This window comes from Neolamprologus brichardi, chromosome 6, assembly GCF_056152115.1.
Source record: "Neolamprologus brichardi isolate AB-2024 chromosome 6, ASM5615211v1, whole genome shotgun sequence".
NCBI classification, from domain to species: Eukaryota; Metazoa; Chordata; class Actinopteri; order Cichliformes; family Cichlidae; genus Neolamprologus; species Neolamprologus brichardi.
The window spans coordinates 34,640,805-34,667,741 of NC_142109.1; the positions used below are offsets into that span (position 1 = coordinate 34,640,805).

The 26,937-nt window shown below is 39.9% G+C and overlaps 2 protein-coding genes across 3 annotated transcripts; both read right to left on the minus strand.

Annotated features, from left to right (window-relative positions):
- Positions 1-1,441: 1,441 nt before the first annotated feature.
- On the minus strand, positions 1,442-13,351 carry LOC102799619 (elongation factor 1-alpha 1). Of its 2 annotated transcripts, none has more exons than XM_087842194.1 (8): positions 13,246-13,351; positions 8,592-8,746; positions 8,235-8,414; positions 5,788-6,084; positions 4,440-4,590; positions 3,972-4,228; positions 3,651-3,885; positions 1,442-2,066 (listed from the first exon to the last, which is right to left on the minus strand). In XM_087842194.1, the coding sequence occupies exons 2-8, from the start codon at positions 8,733-8,735 to the stop codon at positions 1,942-1,944; spliced, it is 1,389 nt and encodes a 462-aa protein (XP_087698320.1). In that variant the 5' UTR covers positions 8,736-8,746; positions 13,246-13,351; the 3' UTR covers positions 1,442-1,941. The 2 variants fall into 2 exon arrangements, with proteins under 2 accessions (XP_087698320.1, XP_087698319.1); XM_087842193.1 differs by lacking the exon at positions 13,246-13,351 and adding an exon at positions 12,307-12,406.
- An 81-nt stretch (positions 13,352-13,432) lies between these two features.
- LOC102799342 (NACHT, LRR and PYD domains-containing protein 12-like) lies at positions 13,433-26,899 on the minus strand. The gene is made up of 9 exons (XM_087842195.1): positions 26,800-26,899; positions 22,498-24,127; positions 21,768-22,112; positions 19,193-19,360; positions 17,833-18,003; positions 17,504-17,719; positions 17,231-17,404; positions 15,362-15,535; positions 13,433-14,589 (listed from the first exon to the last, which is right to left on the minus strand). Exons 2-9 carry the CDS (start codon positions 24,108-24,110, stop codon positions 14,574-14,576), a joined length of 2,877 nt encoding a protein of 958 aa, XP_087698321.1. The 5' UTR covers positions 24,111-24,127; positions 26,800-26,899; the 3' UTR covers positions 13,433-14,573.
- Positions 26,900-26,937: the final 38 nt, after the last annotated feature.

A 26,937-nucleotide genomic window follows, 5' to 3' on the forward strand; every position in this document is an offset into this window, starting at 1 on the left:
TTCTGGTCAGAATGAGTCTTTGGGGTTGACCAAGCATGGAGCCAACACAAATTGTTATTTCTGCCCATTTCCTTGGATAAATTAAACCCCATGTTAAAAAATGTTGGTCTTTGATGGGTGGCCGGAAAACCCCTGAACTCTTAAAATCATGTTTCAAAGGCATGCATGCAAGTTTGCTGTATGCACACGTGTACAGAGAAGAATGCCCATTCCCACCAGCAGCCAGTGAGGACGTCAGAGGTTACAAGCAGCGGCTGTTAACTTCACATCAATTATGCACCGAGCGGTTGGTTTCCCTGCCGATCGCAGCACATCTCAAATGTCATTACCTGGTTTAAGAGAATTGCTTAATGTCAGAACAGGTGTGTGACCTGGCAAAGCACTTTGTTTTGGTTCAGAAACACTGAAGGAAATGTTTAAATGTACGAGTTTTTCTTGTATCTGGCTTTTCTCCCGGCCTGTTCTTACACGAGGGAAGATTTTTAAACTCTTATTTAAAATCATGGTCAATGTTTGCTTTTTTTTCTATACTCTGTGATGTGGGGATTATTTTTGCTTCCTGGCTACAGAATGTATAGTCGCTGAGTATTGACATTAAAACAAGAAAAGCAATGTCAAACCTCCTTGTTGCATGTTAGAGAATTAGATGCATTTGATACAGTTAAGTAGGTTTTTCTGGTACTTGGGGAAACTATTACAGCACAGCTAGATGCAGATCAGTTTTGGTGATTGGTCCACCTCTGGCTCACCCTCACCCACGATTGTGGATCTGAGTGTCCCTGCCTGTGTGACACAGACAGGCTAAATAGTAGGGTAGAACATGGACTGATCTATAGATGCATGACATAAAGCACCTGAATAAATTCTGCAGATACCAAAAAACAGAAAAGTTTGAGGAAGTTTAGTTTGCTTTGAAGAATGGATTTTAATCTCCTTTGCATGAAGAGGCTGCCATATCCAAACCTATCTAGAAGTGATAATGAATGCTACGCCATCACTTGAGTTTAAAATCAAGGAGCCCAGCTCTGATATGAAGTCTACAAAATGTGCAGTACATCCAGTATACCGGTGCCTTGCTTGTATGGTACATATTGATCTGAGTTTATTTAGTTTCTGAAAGGTGCATTAGGTTCCTCCACACAGATGATTGCACTGTCTTTATTTCCTCTCATTAGGTCCTTACTTGAGGCATTTTTAGTTTTTATATTCAGAGATTTTGCTATGGAGCTAAAAATGGACCTTTGACATGTTACCATTCTGTCCGTGTGTCATTTTAATTTATTTAAATTATGTTCACATATTTACACACTAGTAATAATCTCAGATTTATGAAGCCTGTAATGTAAATGCAAGCAAACTTTTATTCTCATTCATCAATAAAGGAAATTCTACAGATGTTTTTTTGGTGGTTTTGATTTGAATGAAATGAGGAGCAGAGAGATAATGTTTAAACACCTTTACTTGTATGAACGTAGAATCACAAATAACAGCGGTTAAGGTGAACTTAACAGTAACATTTATCAGAGCTACTTGGAGGGAGTTTAAGTTGAGCAAAGTGCGAGGCACGGAGAGTTTCTCTAAGGTGCAAACATGCAAGAAGCTAATCTACCTCAGGCTAACGAGTTTATCTTTTTGTTAAAGCTACAACACAGAGCTGACGAAAGAACGCGTCTGCCTCGTCACTACGATTGTCGTCTAGATCCACGAGAAGCTGAATCATTAACTTCAACAGGCAGAGAACTGTAACGCAAACCTGTTGTGTTCTGCTGCAATAAAACCGACAGAAGACGAGCACTAACGGCGTTTTGGTTCGTTTTTTTTCCTTCGTCTGCTTTTGCGATGCATTGTGATAATAGACCAGACGCTGACTATGGAGTGCAGAAGGGGCGGGGTGTGTCTTCGGCCATGGTGAGCGTTCGGGGCAGCAGCCCAGCACAACGTTCATTTGGCCTTCTGCGCCTTCTGTGCCGATTTGGTGATCTTACCACTCGTGGCGGCTTTCTTTTCCACGCCTTTGATGACGCCCACCGCCACCGTCTGACGCATGTCACGAACAGCAAAGCGCCCTGAGGAGGAATTATTGGTAAAAAATGTGCATTAACATACAGAGAGGAGGTGACCTAAGTATATTAACAGGAATCCAGGGACAGACGAGCCTCTGATTCAGAAGGTGTGTTCTCCCTAACGGGCAAATTTTATGATTTTAAAATTGTTTAACTTCAGCTGTCCGTAACTGTCCATTTATGTTCACTGATTAAATAAAGCAGTGAAGACAGACTAGAAAGTGGAGAGAGAGAAGATGCAGCACTTTGACCATGTGGCATATGGTCACCTGTAGGGATGGGTACCGGTATCCGGTGCCATGATGGCACCAGTTCTGACATAAACGGTAGTAACCAGACCGAAAAGCAGCGCACATTTCGGTGCTTTTTTTTTTTCCTGAGCTGTGATACACTTTAGATTCTAGCCAATCATTTTACGTTTTGAGGATAGTAGGCGGGCCCAGGTGCGTACGTTCTTTTAGAGCAGAGCTACAGATTAAAAATGCCCAAGGCGAAGCGGTCAAAAGTCTGGCTGTACTTCACAGCAAAAGATGCAAACTCAGCAGCTGCAACAAGTGCTTTAAGCTGATACTGTGATGCTGTCAAAGGAGGTAACACCTCAAATCTGATGAAACACCTGGCGACGCATAGCGTTTTTTTTAAAAGCCGAAAAATGCGCCGTATTTGATAGCTTGCTGCGAGACCTCACACCGAGCACATCTACTGCGGGAGTGGTGCCTGTTAGCAACCCGGAGTTAGCAACATCCCCCAAAAACCCGAAGAGGAGAGTCCTGGCCCCTAGCCCTGCCAGTGTAGCAGAAATGATGAGGATGATGATGCAGCAGCAGCCGTTCTTCTCTGCGTGAGTAGCTTAATGTTGTTCGTGTGTAATTTACAACCACGTTATTACATTAATGCATGTAAGGTGAACTAGCAAACATCATCATAGCTACATGCGGCTGTCTTCTTGTTTGATGGCAGATACTCCCTTCACCCTGGCCAAAAAGGTTAAAATGACCAAAGAAAAAGTGGAAAACAGTTAAACATGAGAGGTTTTTGGACAAAGTTTGTGTTCTCCATTCTTTAAGCACCGGCACCTTTCAAAAGTACCGGTTTGGCACCGGTACCGGATAAAACCTAAACGATACCCATCCCTAGTCACCTGTGCCCCCACTCTTTCTTCCTGTGCTGCTGGATAGACAGGAAGCTATCGAGAGTGCTGCTTTTCTCCAAAAAATAATTAAAAATAATTATTTTTTTATATATTTTTTTAATATTCACCTATATAATCAAGTTTAGAATATCCATTGAATTTATGCAAATAATAAATTTGGTATTTTAAGATATATTTCTGTCCTTTTCACCTTTATTAGACAGTGACAGATAACTGTGGGGTGAATAGAGATTATTTGAGCTGGAATCGAACCCAGACATCTGCAGTGGGGACAAAGCCTTCAGTACATGTTCGACAGGCATCGCCAATAATCTGGTTTTAGTTTGAATTGAAAACTAATTTCTTACTGTCAGGGAGACTAAAGTTTGGAGAATTCACAGTCAAAGCTACAATTTTGATCCACAAAATCCAGTTTCAGGATAAAAAAAACCTACCGAGCGGCGGGTACTCAGAGAAGCTCTCCACACACATGGGCTTCCCGGGGATCATATCAACGATGGCGGCATCTCCAGACTTCAGGGACTTGGGGTTGTCCTCGAGCTTCTTACCAGAGCGACGGTCAATCTTTTCCTTCAGCTCAGCAAACTTGCACGCAATGTGTGCAGTGTGGCAGTCCAGCACGGGGGCATATCCAGCACTGATCTGACCAGGGTGGTTCAGGATAATCACCTGCAGGGCAGCAGACACAGATATTATTTGTAAACCTGGAGAGGAACAGAAGGAAGGATGTGCATTTCGCACTACTGACAGCACACCTGAGAAGTGAAGCCAGCTGCTTCCTGTGGCGGGTCGTTCCTGCTGTCTCCGGCCACGTTGCCACGGCGAATATCCTTCACGGACACGTTCTTGACGTTGAAGCCCACGTTGTCACCGGGCAGGGCCTCAGTTAGGGCCTCGTGGTGCATCTCCACAGATTTCACCTCAGTGGTCACATTGACGGGGGCAAAGGTCACCACCATGCCAGGTTTTAGGATGCCGGTCTCCACTCGACCCACGGGTACAGTACCGATGCCTGGAGGAGAGGCAGGTTAGCAACTTTACAGCTGTGTGGAAGACCTGCATGGATTAAAGTCGCATACTTCTGAGCCTCAGCATTTAGGTCAGAATGAACCAAAGGGAATTTCTTCAGACCTCATTCAGCTTCTGTTTTTATCACAAGGTGATCTCATTCCTATTTTCATACATATTCTGGAACAATCAACACTTCATCCTTACAGCCTCACCTCCAATCTTGTACACGTCCTGCAGAGGCAGGCGGAGGGGCTTATCGGTCGGACGCGTTGGAGGTTGGATGGCGTCCAGAGCCTCGAGCAGTGTGGTGCCTGAGGCGCTTCCATCTTTACGGTTGATCTTCCAGCCCTTGAACCAGGTCATCTGTGAAGGGAGAGAAGCCCACATGTCTGCAGCTTAGCAAGAAGGAGTGATAAGATGTGAATGTTAACACCAGATAAATTCTGAGCTAGAATTTTACACCCAGAAGCCATTTGCCAAAGCTGAAGAAGGAATGAGGCGCTAACTAGCAGGCATGTTGGAGTATTTTTACCCAAAAGCTCATTCTTTAACCCTTTAAAACCGATCGGAGCGGCACGCTCTGTTTTGTGTAACTATTTTTAAATCCCGGTAGCTCTGCAACCACGTGAGCTAGCGCAATAATTTTTTTTGCATATGAAACCGGAGGAGTTGTACTTACATCTTATGCCATCAGCTTGTCCTCGGTCACAGTTTCCTTCCACATATAACTTTGCAAAAACTGCATAAAAAGCACTTGCAGCAACAAAAACATAATATTCCAGAAACACGCTTTGCCGATCCGATCAGCTGTTTGTAACACTTCCTACGTCCATCAGCGTGAACTATCACATGTCCACCATGACCTGCCCGAAACCGGAAGTGACGTCATTTTCGCGGAAATGTCGTTTTTTTACCATCAGGGCCTCATGAGCCTATACTGGTGTTTTTAAAAGTTATCTTTGACTTTATGACTTTCTGTGTCGTTTCTGGGATGCTTAGGACTCATATTGCACTGCTGGAAATAGTTTATTTTGATGCATATGCTGCTTTTTTGCAAATTTGCAGTATAATATTTATTTTCGTTTTTCCTGCAGTATATAAAAATTGGTGTATTTCAAAAATAAAACTATGAAGACACTCAAAATAAATTTCCTGTGGTGGGAAACTATTTTGTGCAACTTTTTTGTATTTACAGTTTTGAGGGATAAGCCTCTTAAATTTCTCTAACTAGAAATATATGTTAAAAAAGCAAAAACGATTTTAATTTTTTTTGTAGTTTATTGCACTTTTTTGCAATTTATGTAATTACTATGCACTTAATGCAGACATATTATTAAAATCTGGGCTATAATGGTTGTATTGATGTATAGCAACTTGAAATGCTCCCAAAAATGGCTCCACAGCATGTAAACATATAATATAAGCTCTGGTGGACTTGGTTCTATGGTGGGTCTTAAAGGGTTAATAGTTATAAAACCTTACATTATTATAGATGTGTAACTCCCTGCTAGTCTCAGACAAATCTTCAAAGAGTCACAGCTGGTCTCATGGCAGACTCACGTTAGGGCTGGGCTCCAGCATGTTGTCCCCATTCCAGCCAGAAATGGGCACGAAAGCCACGGTGTCGGGGTTGTAGCCAATCTTCTTGATGTAAGTGCTGACTTCCTTCACGATCTCCTCATAGCGCTTCTGGCTGTAGTTGGGCTCAGTGGAATCCATCTTGTTGATGCCCACGATGAGCTGTTTTACTCCCAGGGTGTAGGCGAGGAGGGCGTGCTCACGTGTCTGCCCGTTCTTTGAGATGCCAGCTTCAAATTCGCCCACGCCCGCCGCCACAATCAACACAGCACAGTCAGCCTGAGGGGAGGGAGACAGATGTGAAAACGTCTTTCCACCTTAAGTTTCTCCATCAACCATTTCTCTCATGTTATACTCTTCTACTTATTCTAATGCTACTAACTACAGTCTTTCCCACGTTTTGAATCCTTCTGAGATTCCATTCGCCTTTGGCTTAATGGAGAAACACCTCACTCAGTTCAATTACCCTTCTTGTACCTGCGATTCTAGAGAGGATCTGGTCCCATGCTTGGGAGTAGTCCATTCCAAGCATTTAGGATAGAAGCTGGTGATGGTGGTCATCGTCTCAATCTGCACAGTTGTATGTGTAGGGTAAAGGACTACACAAACAGTATAATCGTATCTCTCGATAAACAAGTGTCCTCTGTTGTTAAATCTTGTTTCCATCAATTGCGTCTTATTAGCAAGGCCAGACATTATGTTCCACGTAGGGACCTTGGAAAGCTTATCCACGCCTTTGTGACATCTAGGTTGGATTATTGCAACTCACTTCACTTCGGTCTTAACTCTACTCTCCTCCATAGACTCCAAATTGTTCAGAATGCAGCTGCTCGTCTCCTTACTGGTAGTGGGCGGCGTGTCTCTATCACCCGTCCTTGCTGACCTGCATTGGCTTCCCGTTAAGTATCGCATTCAATTCGAAATCCTGCTGCTCACCTTCCAAATTATTAACAATATAGCGCCAAGCTACTAGAGGTGGGAATCACCATACATCCCACGATACGATATTATCACAATATTTAACTCACGATACGATATTATTGCAATTTTTTTAAAATATTTTGCGATATTCAGATTCTGTACATAAAGGTAAACTTTATCAATATTCATTTTCTCTAATATCAAAGTCTCACACTCAGTCTTTCTCTCATTTCAGTTTTATTGTTGACAAACTGAACGGTTTGTATTACAGTCTAGTCCAACTTAACTGAATCAACCATCTGGTACAATTATAGCTATTCTGAACTATGCAGTTTATGAAAACTATGCAGCCCCTTCAGCAACTGAAGGATTTGAAAGTAAATTAAAACAAAATATAATTTTACATTAAATAAAAAAGTTTTAAACTTAATTAAAATAAAACAAGTCTTAAATGAAAATAAGTAAACTGTCATGTTTATTGCTGCCAAAACAAGTTAAACACATTTGGACAGTGAAGGAATGTCAGGATTCTTGCTCAGAAAAAGGATCAACATGCTCTGAAGTCAGAGCACAAAAACCTTTTTGTAACAAAATATCGATTTCTGCTGTCCCTGTATCCATACATTATTAGCAAACAAAATATCACCATACTACACAGTATTGATTTGTTCCCCCACCCCTACAAGCTACCTCATTGAGCTACTTAGATCATACACCAATACTAGAGCATTAAGATCATCTTCCCAGTCACTCCTGGTACTGCCAAGATCTCCGCTGAAGACTAGAGGTGACCGCGCGTTTGCCTTGGCTGCACCCGATTTATGGTATAGTCTGATTCCATCCATTCCTTCAAATCGCAGTTAAAAACCCACTTATTTAGCCTTTTCTACCAGTTAACGCTTGCTTGATAGTTAGCTTAACGCTTATTCTTATCTTCAGCTTTTAATTCATTTTTATTTATTTTTTTTGACTGTTTTATCCTCTACACTTAGCCTTCTTTTATGCTTTTATATGCAATTCTTTTGCCTTCGTGTGTTTTAATGCCATTCAACCTGCTAGCACGTTTTGGTACCTTGCCATAGCCCTCATCCTTCCCTGTTACTTCATCTCACCCTCTTGGATGTTAAGCACTTTGGTACACCGCTGGTTTTTAAATGTATAAATAAAGTTTGTTGACTGACCCTGCACTAAACTCAGTTAGGTGTTATTCAAAGTTATGGAACAGTTGTTGTTTTAGTTTCTATATAATTGTGTGACACTGTGGAATTTGCTTTCAATTTTCTACTGTTTTTTTTTTTTTGCATCTATTTTATTTGCTATGGACCCGTGTGTCTCTTAAATAAAGTTAAACTAAACTAAACTATGATCTCTCTGTGAGCCCAAGAACAAGGAATGTCATCACCAGCTGAGATCAAAGATGTTGGAGTTTTTCTCACTGAAAGATCTGCAGAGGAAAAACTTATAAATGGCATTTAACACGAGCACTTAAGAAGTCCACTGAACTGTACCTGTGAGGTCCCAGTGATCATGTTCTTGATAAAGTCCCTGTGCCCTGGAGCATCAATGATGGTGACGTAGTACTTGCTGGTCTCGAACTTCCAAAGAGAAATGTCGATGGTGATGCCACGTTCACGCTCAGCTTTCAGCTTGTCCAGCACCCAGGCATATTTGAAGGAACCCTTTCCCATCTGCAAGGTGTAAAAGGTAAATAAATAAAACTGATGACTGAATATTTTTTGTGGACTTGTAATAAAAAGATGAGAATATTATCCAGAGTAGGAGACAAATGGACCGGAAACAGGAGTTAAATAGCAGAAAATTTTCAAAATGATCTTTTTTTGAAGTAAAAACAACATGAGCCATACCTCTGCAGCTTCCTTCTCAAACTTTTCAATTGTCCTCTTGTCGATGCCACCACACTTATAGATCAGGTGGCCGGTGGTGGTGGACTTGCCTGAGTCAACATGTCCAATTACCACAATGTTGATGTGGAGCTTCTCCTTCCCCATCGCTGCTCACTCTGACAACAAGACAAGAAACGGATACAGACAAAAGTAATGCAAAGACACAATTATAATTTTTATCTTGATGTCTTTGTTTTAACTCTGGAAGCCAAACACTTAACTGAAATTAAACAGCCTGAAAATTGTCTCTTATTTAAGCCAGGTGTCAGAAAAATGAATTTATCAGCAGAGCTTTAAAACATATTTGAGTCTCATAAAGGAGGCGACAGATCACATTAAAATGAAATTGGCCAATCAACATGGTTGACAATTGATATGGCCACTCCTAAAATCCCTTCTCTCTGATAGGTTTATTTTTTGAGTCAGACCAATACTGAGTTGGCCACACAACCTAAACATGGCTGCAATTCCAAAGTTTGCATTAAACCGCTTGAATCAAAGTTCAAAATCTCCACTTCAGTCACATCTTGATTGCTTGATATACCCTGAACTGATATTTGGATCCAAATGACTTTGTAATATAATGTGCTGTCCTCAGCTTGATTAAATAATCTTTTACTTCAGCTCTTTGGACAGCTTCACACAACGGCTGTGCGATATGACCAAATTCTCATACCCCAATATAAGACATTTATCGTCCTGACAACGGTATATATCACAAAAATTTTACATTTTCTGTAAATTCTGTGAATCTCCGGCAGAATTGCGTGAAGTTTTTTTTTTTTTAGCTGGTCGTGTACCTGGAGTCAAGTGTTTAGACCGATGCATGAAACTATACATTTTTAGACATTTTCTTTGTGACTATTTATTACACAGCGTGCTGCAGGGAAACGCCTGTTCTAACGTTTGATTCTAAGGTTTATATTTTTTTTATCTTTGGGATCTCCAAAGAAACACAAAATTTACAACACTCTCAAAAAAGGTTTATGTCATATGCATTGATTATTGCAAAGAAACTGATCCTGCAGCTTTGGAAAGGCAAAGAGACTCCTGTATTAAAGACGTGGCTTACAGAACTTACAAATACTCTTCATCTTGAAAAAATAAGATATACTATGAATGATAATGTAAAAGACTTTGAATTAATCTGGCATCCTTTACTTACATACCTTGGGAAAATATAAACTTTCTTTTTTTCTGGCAGTCGGGGGATTGGGGCCCATAGTGGGTGGGGTTTTTTTTTTGTTTTTTTTTCTCTTTCTTTCTTTTGATGTTGTTTATTTGTCTGTTTTGTAAGCTTAGAGAAAAAAAGGGGCATAAGTTCTATCAATATGTAACAACCATGATACTTGCTTCTAATAATAAAAGATATTTGAAACTAAGGTTTATTTTTTAGCACCTGACGGCTCTTTTTTGCTTCTCATCCGTAAACACTCTGCGTACTCCTTCATGTGATTCAGTTTATTTTGAAAAAATCTCAACAGGATCTTCAGCTTTATTGTGAAAGGTTTATGTAGAAAATAAACAAGCGGACGACGGAGCCACGCAATGGTTTTACCGTCGTTGTTGCTAACGTCAACGCATAAAAACAGTCGCTTCTCCGTCCGTAGTGTGGTTATATTAAATATAGGAAAAAGAGAGAACTTTAAGAAATTCTACAGTGACCATCAAAACAATGAAAAAATATTGCCATAAACAGTTTATTTTGCAACACCAAGAAACAAACGAAAGCGTAATATGCAACAATTGACGTTTTCATATCATCATCTGATATATATCGCTATATCAAACAGCCCTACTTCACACATAATGAGTGTGTGAGGAGAAAAAAGGAGATACCAACGTGACTGTACCTGACATCACCCTGCAGCAGCCTAATGACTCACTGTAACCAAAATAAGTCTAATGCAAATAAGTTGGATGAATAACTCCAACACATTATTTATATTTTATGGTGTTCATACCGAGCTTGTTATCATTTATTACTTCGCTAATAAATTTAACAAATTTATATTCTTGGATCCATTAACTTTTTACTTTTAATTTACAGAGTTATGGAAGCTGTTTATATCAAGCCTGATTTGATCTCACATATAAACAAATGAGTCCTCACAGGGAGGATTACAGATTATTAATGCAAAACAGGTATTGGATTAAGCAGATACCTTGGCTCTGGGCATCTGTATCGGAACTGGAAAAAGCCAGATCAGTGCACTGCGTTGATGTATGGAGGGCAAATTATAAAACTGTGCCACTGTTCAAATACTTATGGATTTTATTTTTCTAAACAACAACTGCATATAAAATGTCGATTTACCCCCTCCGACAAGCCCTTCTGCTTTAATCTGTCCTTACCCTGGTGCTAAGAAGGCATGTCCAGGAAATGCTCTCATAATTATTCCTTATTAATTTAACTAAGAAGATGCACCTCACCTGCTCTCCTATGGCCACAAATACTGTACTGTAGTCTAACTTCAAATATACACCATTCTTTGCACAGTAGGAGTATTTCAAAAGTGAAGCATTTGGGTCAATTCAATTTCAATTCAGTTTTATTTATATAGCACCAAAACAACAAAAGTAGCCTCAAGGCGCTTCATATTGTGAGGAAAAGGCCCTACAGTAATACAGAGAAAACCCCAAAAATCACCAACAGTGGAAATGTGCACAGTCCTTCATTTTAAAATAGACTAGACTCTCTAACCTAGGTTAGGTCATAAAAAGAATGACAAACGCATAAATAGCTATTTATCCGTTTGTCATTCTTTTCCTCCCCATTTCTTCTGTGTAGCAAGAAGAAAATATAACCTGGCACTATTTTTAACAAAACATCCACTAAAACAAGGCACAGTAATTGACTCATTCATTAACTATTTAATGAATTAATTCTGGTAAAAACCAAATTGCAGTTTAAGTGAACTGTTAAAGTACAAATTGTCGGGTATTTTTTTTTTCAGTTCAGATTTCTTTTCAACAATTACACTTTTTTGGCAATATTCTCAATTCATTTACATTTTCTCCTGTCACGTGACCTTATCAATTGGGTCCCTTTTTCGTACCAAGTGGTTTAAACTACTATTAGGGCTGTTACAGTACTTGAATATTAAATATTAATATTAGTGTGATATTAATATATAATAACGGATATAACATTAATATCACATTTAATGGTGGCCTATTACATACTGGTGCGCCCCACTAAATGGCTAAGAGGGATTTTATATACTTTTTTACACTGTACTTAATAAATATGGGGGTCTTAATAATTAATTTAGTGTACCCGTTAAACTTGAAAACATTTCCAAGCCTTTATTTATGTATTAAAAGCCTAGTTTATTTACAGCATAGCACATTAGGTTTTATATTAAAAAAACAAAACACATTTGTACTATTTCACACCAAGGCTCAGACTGGCATATAAATATAGAATGCACGAGTTTATTACATAATAAAATAAGTTAATTTAATAATAACAAGCCTGCTAAAAGTAAAGCTCATATTAGTTTGCTTGTATTATGACAAAATTACCCGCCCTACGAGCTAACAATAAGCTAACGGGATTTCCGATGGTATTTTGAAAGTTTACACTGAAATTTGAACAAAGACATATCCAAATTAACAATTAGAAATATATACATAAAACAAAATAATACACTAGCTCCAACCATCACCTTACCTTTTGTTTTCTGAGGCTAAACAAAATTTAGTTAGCTAACAGTTACAGTTAGTCTGATTAGCAACACCTGCACTACTCCCTCACGAGCTGAGGAAGTGTCTTGCGCATGGGCAATTCAGCAGATTAGAAGATTGCAGACTAAACCAAGGTTATTATAGTCAAGTAGACAACAAATGAACTACCAAAAAAAAAAACAAAAAAAACAAACAGTTGGACTGAACCTAAACTTTTATTTTACTGCATAAACCGGTGGTTATTTAAATATATATGAGTCTGGGAGGAGTAAGGGGGTAAATACAGCATTTACTGTTCTGTTCGTTTAACAGGCTATGAAAGGAAAATGTTGGCATTTGCCAAAATACACAGTAAACAGAGCTAACATCAGAGCACAGCAGCCCATACACTCAAGACTCGTGCACTTCAAAATGAAGCCCCCTAATCTTACAAATCTCATCCAGCTCATCAGATCTGACGTAAAAACGTGTCATTGCAGGATATTTCTGTGCGACACTGCCGCAACGACCAGGCGGTGGTCATGACGCTGCAGACCTGCACGAGAGACGCCCGCATGTCCCAGGAGTCACACAGTTATTACACAGCACTATTTAGCTGTGGCAGCGCGATGTTGCTGATTAAGATGATGGTGTGGCCGTTGGGGAGCAATGTCTGTGCGCTGAAACTGCGCCATCCGGGCCTACCCAGCCCCCCCACGCCCCTCTGTACTTTTTGGTACCTCTCTCCTTTATCAAATTACCGTGACATGGAAGACAAACAGCATTCAAGCCTCACTGTCAGTGTGTTGCAATTACATAACAACCATCACACACAGAACACATCACTGTGTGATGGATTAGCGGAGGATTAGTGAAGGATGCAGGAAAAGAGCGCAGCTTTTAGCGCTGGAAAACACCCTGAAAAACATCCCAAAGCCTACCCTACCTTCAGCCGCGGGGCGCGCTCACTGGTCTGCGGTGAAACTGGAGATGCTGCCCGGTGTGATGCACCGACACCAACAGAGCTGCTGTGTCAAGTGGCGTCACACGCGTCACTCTGTGAAACAACGAGCCGCTAGATGGCGCTCTGCTGCAACAGAACAAATGAACCGGCACACCGCACTGCTTGGTGCAAAAATAGAGGCATTTATTGTGTGCGGTTTACAGAGATGAGTTCTGCTGATGCATCACATTCAAGAGGAATGAAACAAATAAAACTGCATGGATATGTAAACAGTGAGTGTGACTGGGGTGACCAGGACACTGCCAAATATTGAGAAAATGCTCCACATTAATAAGCATCCAAAATCTGTTTTTGAACAGCTGTGAAAAAAAGGCAGTGAAAGCTGTCCCATGGCTCTCTTGCAGGTAAACATATTACACCCAAGGTGGAAAATTAAAAGTGACCAGCTACAGTTTGGGCAGAATATGATAGAAACTCTCATAAATAACTGATTAAAGCGATTTAAGATGATTCTCAGTGTTTTGTGACAACTTTTAATGTCATCCGAGTGTTTTATTATCACTCTGTTTAGCTTCAATTTAATCAATTTCTCCCATTTTACCACATTTTGTAATGTTTCAGTGTTTATAACTTATGTGAAGTACCTTGTAACGCTGGTTGCACCACAGTAAACAGAACGAACAGTTCAACAATTTCAATATTACAGTGGAAAAAAAATGAGAACGTAGTAAATTATGAACAATATCGTATATAAAAATGTTAGCTTGTTTTTACACTTATTGTTTTTACTTTGCTACAAATGTCACATTCACGTGAAATAACTTTGTCCTTCATATACCACATGCCTCTCAGCATTAGCAACCTTCATTTGTTGGAATATGGTCACTGTAACCAAGACGTGAGGAAATCCTTCTATGGCCCGGAAAAACGAGAATGTAGTAAATTATGAACAATATTGTATATAAAAATGTTAGCTTGTTTTTACTTGGCTACAAATGTCACATTCACGTGAAATAACTTTGTCCTTCATATACCACATGCCTCTCGGCATTAGCAACCTTCATTTGTTGGAATATGGTCACCGTAACCAAGACGTGAGGAAATTCTTCTATGGCCCGGAAATAAAGTACTTGGTTAAAAAAACATTATATACAAAATATAATGAAAATTAAAACATTTAGAGTCTTTTAAAGCACATTTGGTATTTTTACACTACTTCTAAGTCAGAAACTCAAACTGAATAGAATTATGTGGTAGCCATCCAGTTTCTGTGCAAATAAGGAGACAGAGCCATTTGTGTCACTTCTTCTTCAGTCCACTGAGACGCTGGAAGATAAGATAACAAAAAAAGCACATGAATGCTTGAAATAAAGCGAGTAAAATTTGTTATGAATAGTGAAAAGATAAGGATAGAAATATACTGAAGGACAGTTCTGGGTCTTATTTTCCTATTTTGGGGTTGACGATTAACAGGAAACATTTAGTCATCACAATGTAACTCAAAGTGAGTTAAACTTCAGGGACATCAGTCAGTCCAGCCGGGAAGCAGAAACCGCTGGTGCCCTGTTCTCTTTGCAGATTCAGATTCACCCTGAACACCTGACAGATGTGAAAGACTCTGGGATCTGTCGCACGTGCTCAGTGTAATCCACCATATTCAAGAAAATCAGTGTTGAAGTACTACCTAATGTTTACACTGCTTTAATGCAATCATGTGATACCTCGGAGAGAGACTTATAATTGGAGCCCATCAGTGGGGAAAATAACAACAACTTTAATGTGGAGCGTTGCTTTAAGCCATTACACTCCCACTGTTTCAGGGCTGTTGGTTAAATTACAGCATTCTTGCTCAACGTTGAATGAAAACAAACATTTCTGTGTTTTTTAATAACAGACCCAAAGAGATGGAGCGATAATGCCCAGGTTTTAAAAATCTCACAGCTTTTCTTTTGCACAGTACCATCTGAGGTCTCACGTTTTACGACCAAATAAAAGTAGAAACTATCAGTGTTACGATACTTATATATTATCCGTTTTTCTTGGTTGTGAATGAGCATCCAACAAGGCAAAAGCAGAAACCCACATCTTTGGTACTCACTCTATTGTCCTGAGTGCGTATTTGTGGTTCTTTGTTAGCTCCACGAGTGCTCTGATTACAGCGTCCTCGAGCCTGTTGCCCACCAGGTGCAGCTCTGTCAGATAGAAAGGGTTTAACTTCAGGGCTGAGGTCAGGAACTGAACACTCCTCGAGGTCAGGCCACAGGTCCTCAGTCTGAACAGAAACAGAAATACAGAACAGCTCAGTCTACCCCGACAGTGTGGGTCTGCAAACAAATGTTCAAACATTAACAGGACATGTTTGTTATCACTTCTTTTAAGCAATAACTGCATAAATTCAAGGGTAAATCAAAGAATTTGTTACTCTTTATCTCATGGAGACGGTGACACAGTCTCTCCAGTGCACGTCTTTTGAATTAAGAGGAGCTGCAAATTCTATTTGACTTATATTTCAACTTGTCAACATGTTTTGTTATAAATACAGATCTGAACATCTGGGTGCATCACTGGGCTCACAGTCGACTGTGCTACAAAAACACTAACTTAGCAGCAAGGGCTGCTCGATTATGGCAAAAATGATAATCACGATTATTTTCACTGAAATTGAGATCTCGATTATTTGACGATATTTATTTAACATTTATTGTTAAATTACATTATTTAACAATGTGTTGAATAATGACTTTAAAGATTGTCAAAAAATAATATAAAATAGTGCAAATACTGATAACAGTGCAAATGTTTGCAATATAAAAAATAAATGAAAAATGTAAACATCTATGTTTAGTGAACTTTGCAGTGTTGCTCTGTGGTGCAGCTACGACACTGTAGCAAAGTTTACACACTGTGTCTACTTGATCCACGTCTGACTCCGCAAACCCATAATGTTTCCACACCACTCAAGTTTTTTTTTTACCTCTCTTTTCAACCAACGGCAGTCACTCTCCTCTCCAAATAACTTCTGCTTAGCTTTCCGAGCTTCCCTCGGGTCCTCTCAATTGTTGTGACACGTGTTCGGAATGCAGAGAGGTGCGCTCGATTCGCCACACCGAGCAGAGCGAGAGTAAAGCACGAGGGAGGGGCTAATAATCGGCTCAGTCATTTTTAATGATCGTTGAAAGCCCAGATCGTAATCGTGATTAAAATTCGATTAATTGAGCAGCCCTATTAGCTAGTTAGCTACACAGCTATGTTAGCATAACATAAACTGGTGAAGCTGGAGGATGAACGCTAACTTTTTTCCACTCGATAAAAGTTAACATGAGGTTTCCTGATGGTTAGAGACAAATGCAATCACATGGCAGGATGCTGTAAACGGACCAAACTTCACTCAGGAGAACAACTGAGATAATCGTAAGGGTTGTAGTTACATCGTAAGGGTTTAAAAACTGAGCTTTAAAATGAAGAGTGGTAATAAAAACTGAGAGAGGCCGACAGTGATCACTGACTGCTTTTAGGGGCTTGTTGAGATTAAATATAACAAGATACAAAGCATTAAAACATGTTAAATACACAACAGCCTTAATAAATGCAGAGTAGTTTGGACCTGGAAGCAGGATTCATCAGGTCATCACTTAAAGACCGGATATCCCACCTGCTGTGAATGTTTCATTGCAGTACAGTTGTTATTATTATCACTTGTCACATCCTGTTTATGACAGTTAAATAAATTAAATTCATATAAGAAATAAAACTGTCTCATGTAAACTGTATGTGGTGTTAAATAGGCCTGTACTACTGGACTTCAACAGCCATATATTTTATGAAGTGGTACTCATTGTGAAAAGTTTGAGAACCACTGATCTAATGTGCCACTGCAGATACATGTGTTGACTCATTTAACTTTATGAGGAAGAGGGGTTTTTTGTTGTTGTTTTTTTAAACATAGTATAAAAGTTTAATAACTTACGACACTTCCTCAAGTTTGCAATGCGGGCTTTGGAGTCCGATGCAGAGTTTCTTCACTCCCTTATCTTGAAGGTTGTTGTGAGACAGGTCGAGCTTGCTGAGAATGTTCGCCTTTGACATCAGTCCAGAGGCGAGCTCTGCACAGCAGCTGTCAGTCAGACCGCAGTAACTCAGGCTGAAAGGAAGCAAAGAGCTATGTTACAGCAAGCTTTTCTTTCAGTCAAACTGAGCCCACGCTGTCATTATGAAGTCAAAAAAAACCAAAAAGATTCACTTCAGAGTTTTCAGGTGGCTCAAAGGATTCATTAGGCCGGGTGAAATTTCTTTCACTCCTTTGTCTCCGATGTGGTTCATGCTGAGGTCCAGGTCTATCAGCTCCACTGCCTGCCACTCGCCAACTCCCATCCCGCCATCGGTGAGCTGCGAGATTGAACAGAGGACCTTTGCCAGGTAGCGACAACCTGCACCAGTGATTCCACATCGTGAAACACTGAGGAGAAATAATGTGTTAGGCCACATATTCATCGATAATGAATGGATTGAAAATAAATCTATTTTTAACGTCTCTTTGTTTCAGTCAGTGTGTAATCAGATCGTGCTTACTTGAGTTTTTGGAGACTACACCACGCATACATGCCTTCGCAGATGATTTTAAACCCAGCATCTTTTAAGCTGTTGTTGCTCAAATTGAGCTCTAACAGAGCGCTCGCTTCACACTTCAGAGCTTCCCCAATACTTTCACAGCTCAGCACGGTGAGGCCGCAGCAGTACAACCTGCCAAAGACACGAAAGAAGCTATGAAAGACCATATGAGTGAAATCTATTCAGTTATGTTGATAAGCAGCAGTTATCCATATATCTGTGGTGACAGACATCTTTTTTTTAATTGGCTTTCTTGCAAAGTATAATGAAGTTACAGTGATAAACTAAGAGTGTGTAAAGACTTCCCCAACACATCCACCCTGACACTGCTGTTGATCATCTATGTGCAATATTTTTGGCTCATTTGCAATTATTTTGGTCCCAGTCTGTTTCAATGTTTCCTACACATACACCATGTATATAGTTCCACTCACATATGTATACATATACACTGTTTTTTATTTTATTCTATTTATTTATTTATTTATTTATTTTCCGCCTTCATTGTATATTGGTTTCTCTTCTTCTTACTTTAGCACCTTTGTGGTTCAGCTACCCAATTTCGCTGTGCAAGAAACTGCACAATGACAATAAAAAGCTCCAAAGTCTCTAAATATGGGTTAAACATGCAGAGTTTTTGCTTTAATTATTGGCTGTAAATAAAAGATGGAAGCAGAAATGGCAGCCTCGTTAGCTACATTATGGTACCATGATATTTTTGGAGCCAGAAGTGACCATATTTGGAGAGGGTGACATGCTAAGTTAGCGGCTAAAGCTAACAAAGTGAAATAATAAACCGTATGAGCACAATATATACACTAGTTCCTGCCATATTATTTGTCAGATAATTGTATTAAAAGCTCATAAAAGGCACCAAAACACTGGAGAAATCCAGTTCAGTGACTGCAGTTAGTAGCTACAGTTACATCTGTCAAAGTAGCCGCTAAACCTTAGCGGCATAAATTCCTCCAAACTGTCCACAGAAGCCAAAAGATATTTTTGTTAGAAGGTTGTAAACATGGTTGTTTCTGCTTTAAAGTGGTTCTTTTTAACATGGTAGTCTATGGGGGCTGACTAGGCGTAAACGATCAGCTTTGGCGCACAAAAAAAGACACAAAAAAAGAGGGGACTGTGTATAAAAATGGCTTAAATTCCCCTCGAGTTAATGTGATATTTGTGATCAACTCACTAAATCAAGACTAACCACACTTAAAGCGTATATTTATCCCATAAATCAAACGTGTCTATCTATGAACCCAACTTTTATATGCTTTGGTATGTTACTGGAAAAAGGACTTTCTGTAGATTAAGCCATACTTACTCCAACTTTTTTAGATACGATATGTCAAAATTGTTAAATATCTCATTGGCCCCCTCGTCTCCAATCCAATTGATGCTTAGATCCAACGCACTGAGAAAAGAAGGGTTTATCAGCAGAGCTGAGCCCAGATCACAGCAGCCAGCCTCTTCAATGTCACACTGTGACAACCTATGAGTAAGAAATACAGACAATAAATACACACGACACGGTCAAAAAGCAAAGCTCTAAATTAAACATAATTTCATCTGTGAAGAATGGTTTTATCAGTGCCATTTTAATATTGTATGTGCACAGCTGTGAGTAAAAGGTGCAGCATTTACACCATCACTCCTTAAAGTATTCAAACTGCTCGATTTCTTTTGTTTTTTTCCTCAGTAATATATTATTAATGTTTTAAAAATGTTAATATCAAGATAAACATACAACATAAATACACAGGGTTGGTGTATCCAGATCCATACAACCCTTTTAATTTATTTACATTTTTATTTTATTTAAAGATGCCACAAATTTAGCTTTAAAATAATACAAATCAGTCTTTTACTAAAAGTAAAAACACTGATTTGGAATTTTTTGCAAAATTTGTTGAAATTTAAAACCTGGTCTGACTGATGTGCCGATGATCTCGGGGACTGACGACGGACAGATCGAAGAGCTCACCAAACAGTTTTTACCTCATTTCCTCATTAATTCATGAAATCAATAGTCTGATGATTAGATTGTTTCTGTCTGTTGGTGTGATTTGAATTAGAGCGTACTGTGATTAGAGCTGGGCGATACAAGATTTTTTCATATCACGATATGTTTTTTTCATTTCAGGCGATAGCGATATATATCACAATATAAGCCAAATAACTATATTTGTAAGATTTAAATGTGCCGTTGCTCACAAGTAAAATGTGAAATAATCAGCAGCTTGTTTTGATTTAAATATTTATTTCCCATAATAAGTTCAACAGGGTAGATGTACTTAAGGAACATGAGACTTTTTCAGATAAATAAAGGCAAATATTGCAAACTACACAAAAGGCAGCCGCTAAAGTGTTTAAGTTTCAAAGAAGAACAAACAAAACAGACTAAATTGTCAATTCCACTTAGAAACAAAATATTAATTCTAAAAATAAATCTTAGTTTGTTTTACAGAAGAACAGACAAAATTTACTAACTTTTGTCAATATCAAATAAACTGAGAACTAAAAGGAAATTCTCGATCTCTCCTTGTTGTATAGCTGAGCTTTTCAAACAGTTTTAACAGTTACTTTAGTCTGACAAAAGCCGAATGACGAATTAGCGCTTCCAGTCAGAGATTGAGCATGAACCGCTTTATTGTATTTCCAGACTTGCTTTCGGCACAATTTACAGTGCGCGCTACTCTGTTTTTGTCAGACTTGAAATAGCCGAAATAACTTCACACTACGGAACTTCTGTGGCTCTTCCGTTCGACAATCTCTCCGAGCATTGGAACCATCATCTGTTTTCTCTTCGCTCACGCTCTCGGTTGATTTTTCTCTAGTCGGCACACTCATTTCCTCCATTACCCGGGCGGCACGGCGGTTGGCTGCTTCCCAAACAAATACTTGTGCTGTACGTAACAAGTCACGTGACGTGACGCTGCGGCTGTGATTGGTTCGGCTCTGCGCTACTTAATTTGGATTGGCTGTTCTTCTTTTTTTTTAAGAGCGGCGAGGCCTATCGCAATAGTTTAATTTTTCTATCGAGAAAAAGTTATTTCGCAATACATATCCTTATCGTTCTATCGCCCAGCTCTAATTGTGATGCTCATTTATGTCGTCAATTTTTTGTCTCACTGGGCGTGCGTGTTTGTCAGTGAGGCCTATGACCTGCACTATGAAGCAAATTCAGTGTATCCTGGATAGCTGCCATTATCTGGCTTCACTTATCCTAACATCATAAATCAGGAGAAGCAAATACATGAAGGTGTTTATCAGCTCACTTAGGCAACTCAGGGTTATTAGTGTAGGTAAGGTCATGTTCACATGAAAGAGCCAAAGATCTGGTAGCATCAATGGTGTTAATGGACAGGTAAATTAGCTGCCAGGCAGAAACAGTAAGACAGGTAGTGTCGTTCTTTCAGCTGCAGTCCTGGTGGCATTTAACAGCCTGAGCCGCGGTAAAGAATAAATAGAAAAAACCCAGAAATAAAACAGTAAGTCTTCTTCGCCTCCATGCAAACTGTACCAATGCTCATCAGGGAGAGACAAACACTTTAGATCCTATTAATCTTTGAGTTGATTGCTCAGTAGGTGGTGATCTCTTATGTGGAACATAACCCATTATAGCACTTTGGCACTACAGGTTGACTGGTCTGACCTTCAATTCCTTTTTCACTGTGGAGTATTTGCAAGTTTTCCTGACTTATAACTGGTCTGTGGTGACAGAGTAACTATCGGCTTTATGAACGATGAAGTATTTGAGGATTTACTTTATGCTAAAGAAAAAAAACAACGTGTTTTTGAGAATGTCATTGGGGTTTAAAATTAATCAACAAAATTAAGTCAGAAAAGCGTTAGGGGGTCTTGTTAGAGAAACAACGCTTTACCATCTGAACACTTACTTTAATGTCTGCAGCCGGCAACTAGAACTTCCCAAACCATGCGACAGCAGCTTCAGCCCCCGATCTCCTATTCCATTGCTGCTAAGATCCAGCTCTTGCAGTATTTGGTGTTGCATCAGGCATTGGCTCAAATACCGACAGATCTCTGCGGTCAGTCCACAGCCTTGCAGCCGAAGTATTTTCAGCCTGCAAGTCATACTGTTCAGGCCCTCTGCAAGTTCCTGGACTCCACTGGTGCTGAAGCTGTTGTACCCCAGATCCAGCTCCCTCAGGAATGACTCCTTTGAGCTCAGGACTGCTGCCAACACTGGGCAGCTCTTGTCAGTCAGGTTGGAGAATTTCAGCCTGCAAACAGGTAGAAGTTAATGACATCTGGCAAAGAGGGAAATATTGTATGTTTAAGTATGTAGACAATGAAATAATTTTGCAGTTACAGCTCTGTGCACAATCACAGTGGGTTTTAAATCGAACCCCTGACACACTGGCTTACAACTTTAATTCAAGGGGTTTAACAAAAGTCCTGCATTACCTGAAGGAACACAGTTTTGTCATGATGTGAGATAAAACATTTCAGTTCATTTAAATGTACGAATATGTGCGTGTGTACACACTGCCCTGTGATTGTGAACACTGCCTCTCTCCCTATAACAGCTAGGATCCAATATGGATAAGTGGTTAAGAAAATAGGCGTATGGATAAAATTTAGTGAATGCAATAAGTAGAAACTTACATGGCTTTCCTGGATTTGAAAATAGCTGGAATATTCTTGATGAGTTTGTCCTCACATCTCACTGACATCTCAAAAGTCTCTTGAATCCCTTCAAAAGCTCTGATCCTCTGCATCAAGTCTCTCCAGTGCACCAGTGAGAACCCTTGGATCGGAGAAACGCCATACCTGTGAAAGAACCTAACCTCCTCCTGCAACGCCTGACTGTCGTACTCCCGCAGGCAGTGAAACAGGATGACGGTGCTGTAGGACGATATCTTGCTCAGGATCTTCTTCTTGACATAGCCAAAGAGCAAATCTTTGGGCGGCAACAGCATGCGCTCCTTAATGAGGCCAAACGTGAAACGAAGTAGGAGATCAGAGACTCCCTCATTATTCTCCAGCACTTCATCCACTTGATGCTGAATACAGGAGCTTAAATTCTTTTTTTGAGCTTCGATGTCCTCCAGTTTGTAAGACGCAGCTAGGAACTCTTGAACACTCGAGTGGCCAAAGCGAAACACAGTGGTACCGTTCAGTCCCGTCTCCGTTCTCAAAACAAGCGGGAACGTTTCTGCGAAAGCTAAAGCTTCCTCGACACTTATCCCGTTTCCTGAAAGGTCATCCTCATACATGACGTTCTGCCCTCCCATCCGAAGCAGCGCCACCTTCTTCAGCTTGGTAAAGATAGGCAAGTGTTTAGCTTCCAGCGCTTCCAGCGCACCGAAACCCAGATTGTAAATCTCAGTTAGACTTAAGGGATGCAATTTAAAACCCTTTTGCCCTTTTACGTGATCCTTTAAAGCACTTGCCATAATGGTGCAGATCGGAGGTATCTGACACAGGGAGTCCAGGCTCTTCGATATTTTCACGTGATTGATGGCTTTGTTGGCAAGATCATCACCACCGATGACCATCCGGAAGTGCTGCTCCTTCTCTGCATCGCTGAATCCCCGCAGCTCCGTTTTTTTCAGCAAATAAAAGGGAGGTATTTGATATTCGTCTGAAATTCGAGACGTTACCCATATATGAGCTCTTGGGAGTAAATTTCCCCTGATCAGGTTAGTGACGAGACTGTCTACAGTTGATGCTTCAGAAACATCACTCACAGCTGGACAGCCGAAGTTGAGCTGGATTTGAAACTCGTCTAGTCCATCGAGAACGAACCACACCCCGTCTTCATTTAGGGCAGATGCATCAAGCTCCTTCAGTTCAGGGTAAAATGTCTGGAGAAGCTCAATCAGGCTCAGTCTATCTTTCAGCAGATTCAATTCCCAGAAAGTGAGAGGAAACAGGAAGCTGATGTTGTGGTACCCCTTGTCCTTGGCCCAGTCAAGAGCACAGCTCTGCACCATTGTGGTTTTTCCGACTCCGCTCACTCCTAAAGTGATGACTGTTCTATTTCTGTTCTTATGTTGACATTTGCACGATAAAACGTCTGCAAGTGGAGCGTCTGGAAAAAAGAAGCTCCTATCCAGGCGTCTGTACTCATGCTGGAAGAATTCAGGCTCTGTGTAGTTGTACCTGATGTCCTGATAGCAGAGCCTCGAAGGAAGTATTGAGCTTTTGGAATAGGCCTCATCCAGGCTCTCATATTTGCTCCTCAGCGCAGCTTTGAGACAGGTTTGGAGAGCCATAACAATGGCAGATGCTCCTGAAAAGATGAAAAGTCAGTGAGAAACATTTTACTGCAAAGTCAGGCCACAAAAACTCAGTCAGTGTCTCCCACCAAATCAATTTTACACTCAATGCAAGTGCCACAATCACATTTTTGATCAGAATGCTTTCTTATTACCAGCCTGAGCATCAACAAGTGGGATACGTCATGCTTTCAATAACAAAACAGGCCCAGTTTAATGTTTGTAACAAAGACTAACCAAGAGGAACAATCATTGTGACCCTGGTCTTTAGAAATTGAATGATCCAATGTTGAGGACACAGACAGCTGGAGACATGGCGCAGAGCAGTCATTCCTGTTTTACTCTGAAGTCGCTGCCTGGAGCACGTGCACAGGTGCTCTGTTGTAATCTACAGCTTCTACACACAAGGCTGCACAGTCACACAACATTTGCAGGCATGTGGATGTCTGTGAAGAACCTTGTGCACGCTGTCTAATAACAAAGTTTACTTCATTTGGACAGTCAGATTCATCTCTCCAGGTTGAGATGAAGGAAGCTAAACTTTATTTTTTAATTTAACACCACATGAGACTAAAACTCTTGGACTGCCATTCAGCTTTTAGTATTGAGGGATCTCTTTGGATGGCAATCAGCTGATTGACATTCACCTCAAGCACTAAAGAGTAGTCAAAACCTTTGGTACCCTGAATGTTTGATGTGTGCTCTGATAATTCACCTGATACATTTTTAAACAGAACATTTTGGGTAAACTTTCAGGAGTCATATCACCATGTGGGACAGGTGGCTCCAAACAAAGTAGATCATACTAAACGTCTCCCCTCTACCTGGATTTTCATACCAGACTTATCTTCTAGCCTCTAGCCTTCTTCAGTGCCAATGAAATCTTTCTACTATGACTATATTTTTACATTATGTAGTTTTAAAATCGAGAACCAATTAGGTGTTCAGATGTTCTCTACAACAGTTTAATATATCCCCTTAGACTTAGTGTTTGTTTTATAAATAATTGTAGAGAGCAAAAACTGTTACATTTAGAGTTTTTATTGTTGACAAAGGTTAAATGTATTTTTCAGGCCTTGATATGTGCATTTCCCTGTACTTATGAAGTCACGGGTCACAGCTAAGTGACCGGTTTCAACTCCTATGAACTTTAGAGCTTGTAGAATATTGATAGGTAGAATGCAAAATGTTCAACTAAAACATTTTTCCCCTTTATGTGGAACCAAATGGTTTAATAAGATGCTAAGATTTACACTTAATACACCAGAGGGACAGCTCAGAGAGGATTCTTGTGAGCAAGGACATACAGGAGGTTGGTGAGAAAAAGAAAGAAGCTAGGCACAAGGTGATGGGAGCAGATGACCCCCTGTGGCGACCTCTAAAGGGAGCAGTAAAAGAAGAAGAAAGAAAAATATCATAATTTAAGCATCGGAGATGCTGTTTCACAGAGCACTATTTGGAGCTTATTGTGATAACTGCAGGCTTAACTGCATATCAACACTCATGTGAAAAACACTAAGTCCACACGTACACGGGTATTTTTGAAAACGGAGATTTTCCGTTCTCGTTTTAAAAAATAATCCCGTCCACACGTAAACGCAGAAATGAAGGAAAATGCTGCTAGGAACATGCCAAAGCAGCAGGTGGCGCTATATTCCTAACCGTGTAGAAATGTTGGCCAATCAGAAGTCTAGAAGCATCGGCGGGAAATGGTAAACAAAGATGGGGCATAGAAGCAGAACCGAGTAGTATGTAAGCATATGTAAGCATTTAAACACTGCAGAGAGTACAATTAACAGTAACAGTATTGTAGAAATTCATTTCACCGAAACAATAACGTGGCGCACAGTGTGACGTCAAAAAAAGGCGCACACCTTTGACGCTGCGTTTTCTCCGTTTTTCTGGTCCACACGTAAATGCAAAAATGGAGTTTTCAAAAATATCCACCCTGGCCAGAGTTTTTAAAAATCTCAATTTTCAGTGACCAAACACGCCGTTTACGTGTGGACGAAAGGCGCAAATGCATAGAAAGATCTGCGTTTTCAAAAATACCCAGGTACGTGTGGACGTAAAGCTGAAGTGAAATCATATAAACATTTCAAACTAAAAACAGTAACGGGGCCAATACATTAAATAATCTTTGTTTCAGATGAAGATATGTTGTATGGCTCATACTTTCTCGTGTGTTTTGTTGCATTTTGTTCTGCTTGCTAAAAATAAATTTATTTTTTAGAAGTTACTCTCACTCAGCAGCAAATCAAACGCTTATTTTACCTGTTGCCTGATAATTATTTACTGTATTATTGATCTTCATATCAACAGTCACTGTAAATACCCGTGTAGGATTGCGCATGCTCAGTGATATAAAGTTCTTATTTCGGAAGTGCCCTCAATGTAGCGCGAATTGCTGAAAAGTAAAAAACAAAACAAAACAAAAACAATAAGGAAACCTAACCATCGTTTAAACACATAGAAATGAATTTTAACTAAAATCGACCCCCTAGAAAAAAACACCATCAACTGCTTTTACTCAGAATTTGAAATCGAAAGTAAAAACACCGGTGTTTAGCAAAAACATCATCCAGCTGAACTGCAAGGCGGGACTGTTGACTCAGCTTCATTGTGCATTATACTGACTCGTTCGTTTATGTATTAATTTACGTATTAACAAGCGAGCCAAACTCACCGAAGAAGGTACAGCACCTTTCTTTTCCACGAAGAGGAGATTGCGGCCTTCACGGCAGCATTGTGCAGAGAAGAAAACGACAAGAAAAAAATACTTTCACTTTCTTGACCCGCCACAGCTGAGGAGCGCGAATGGGCG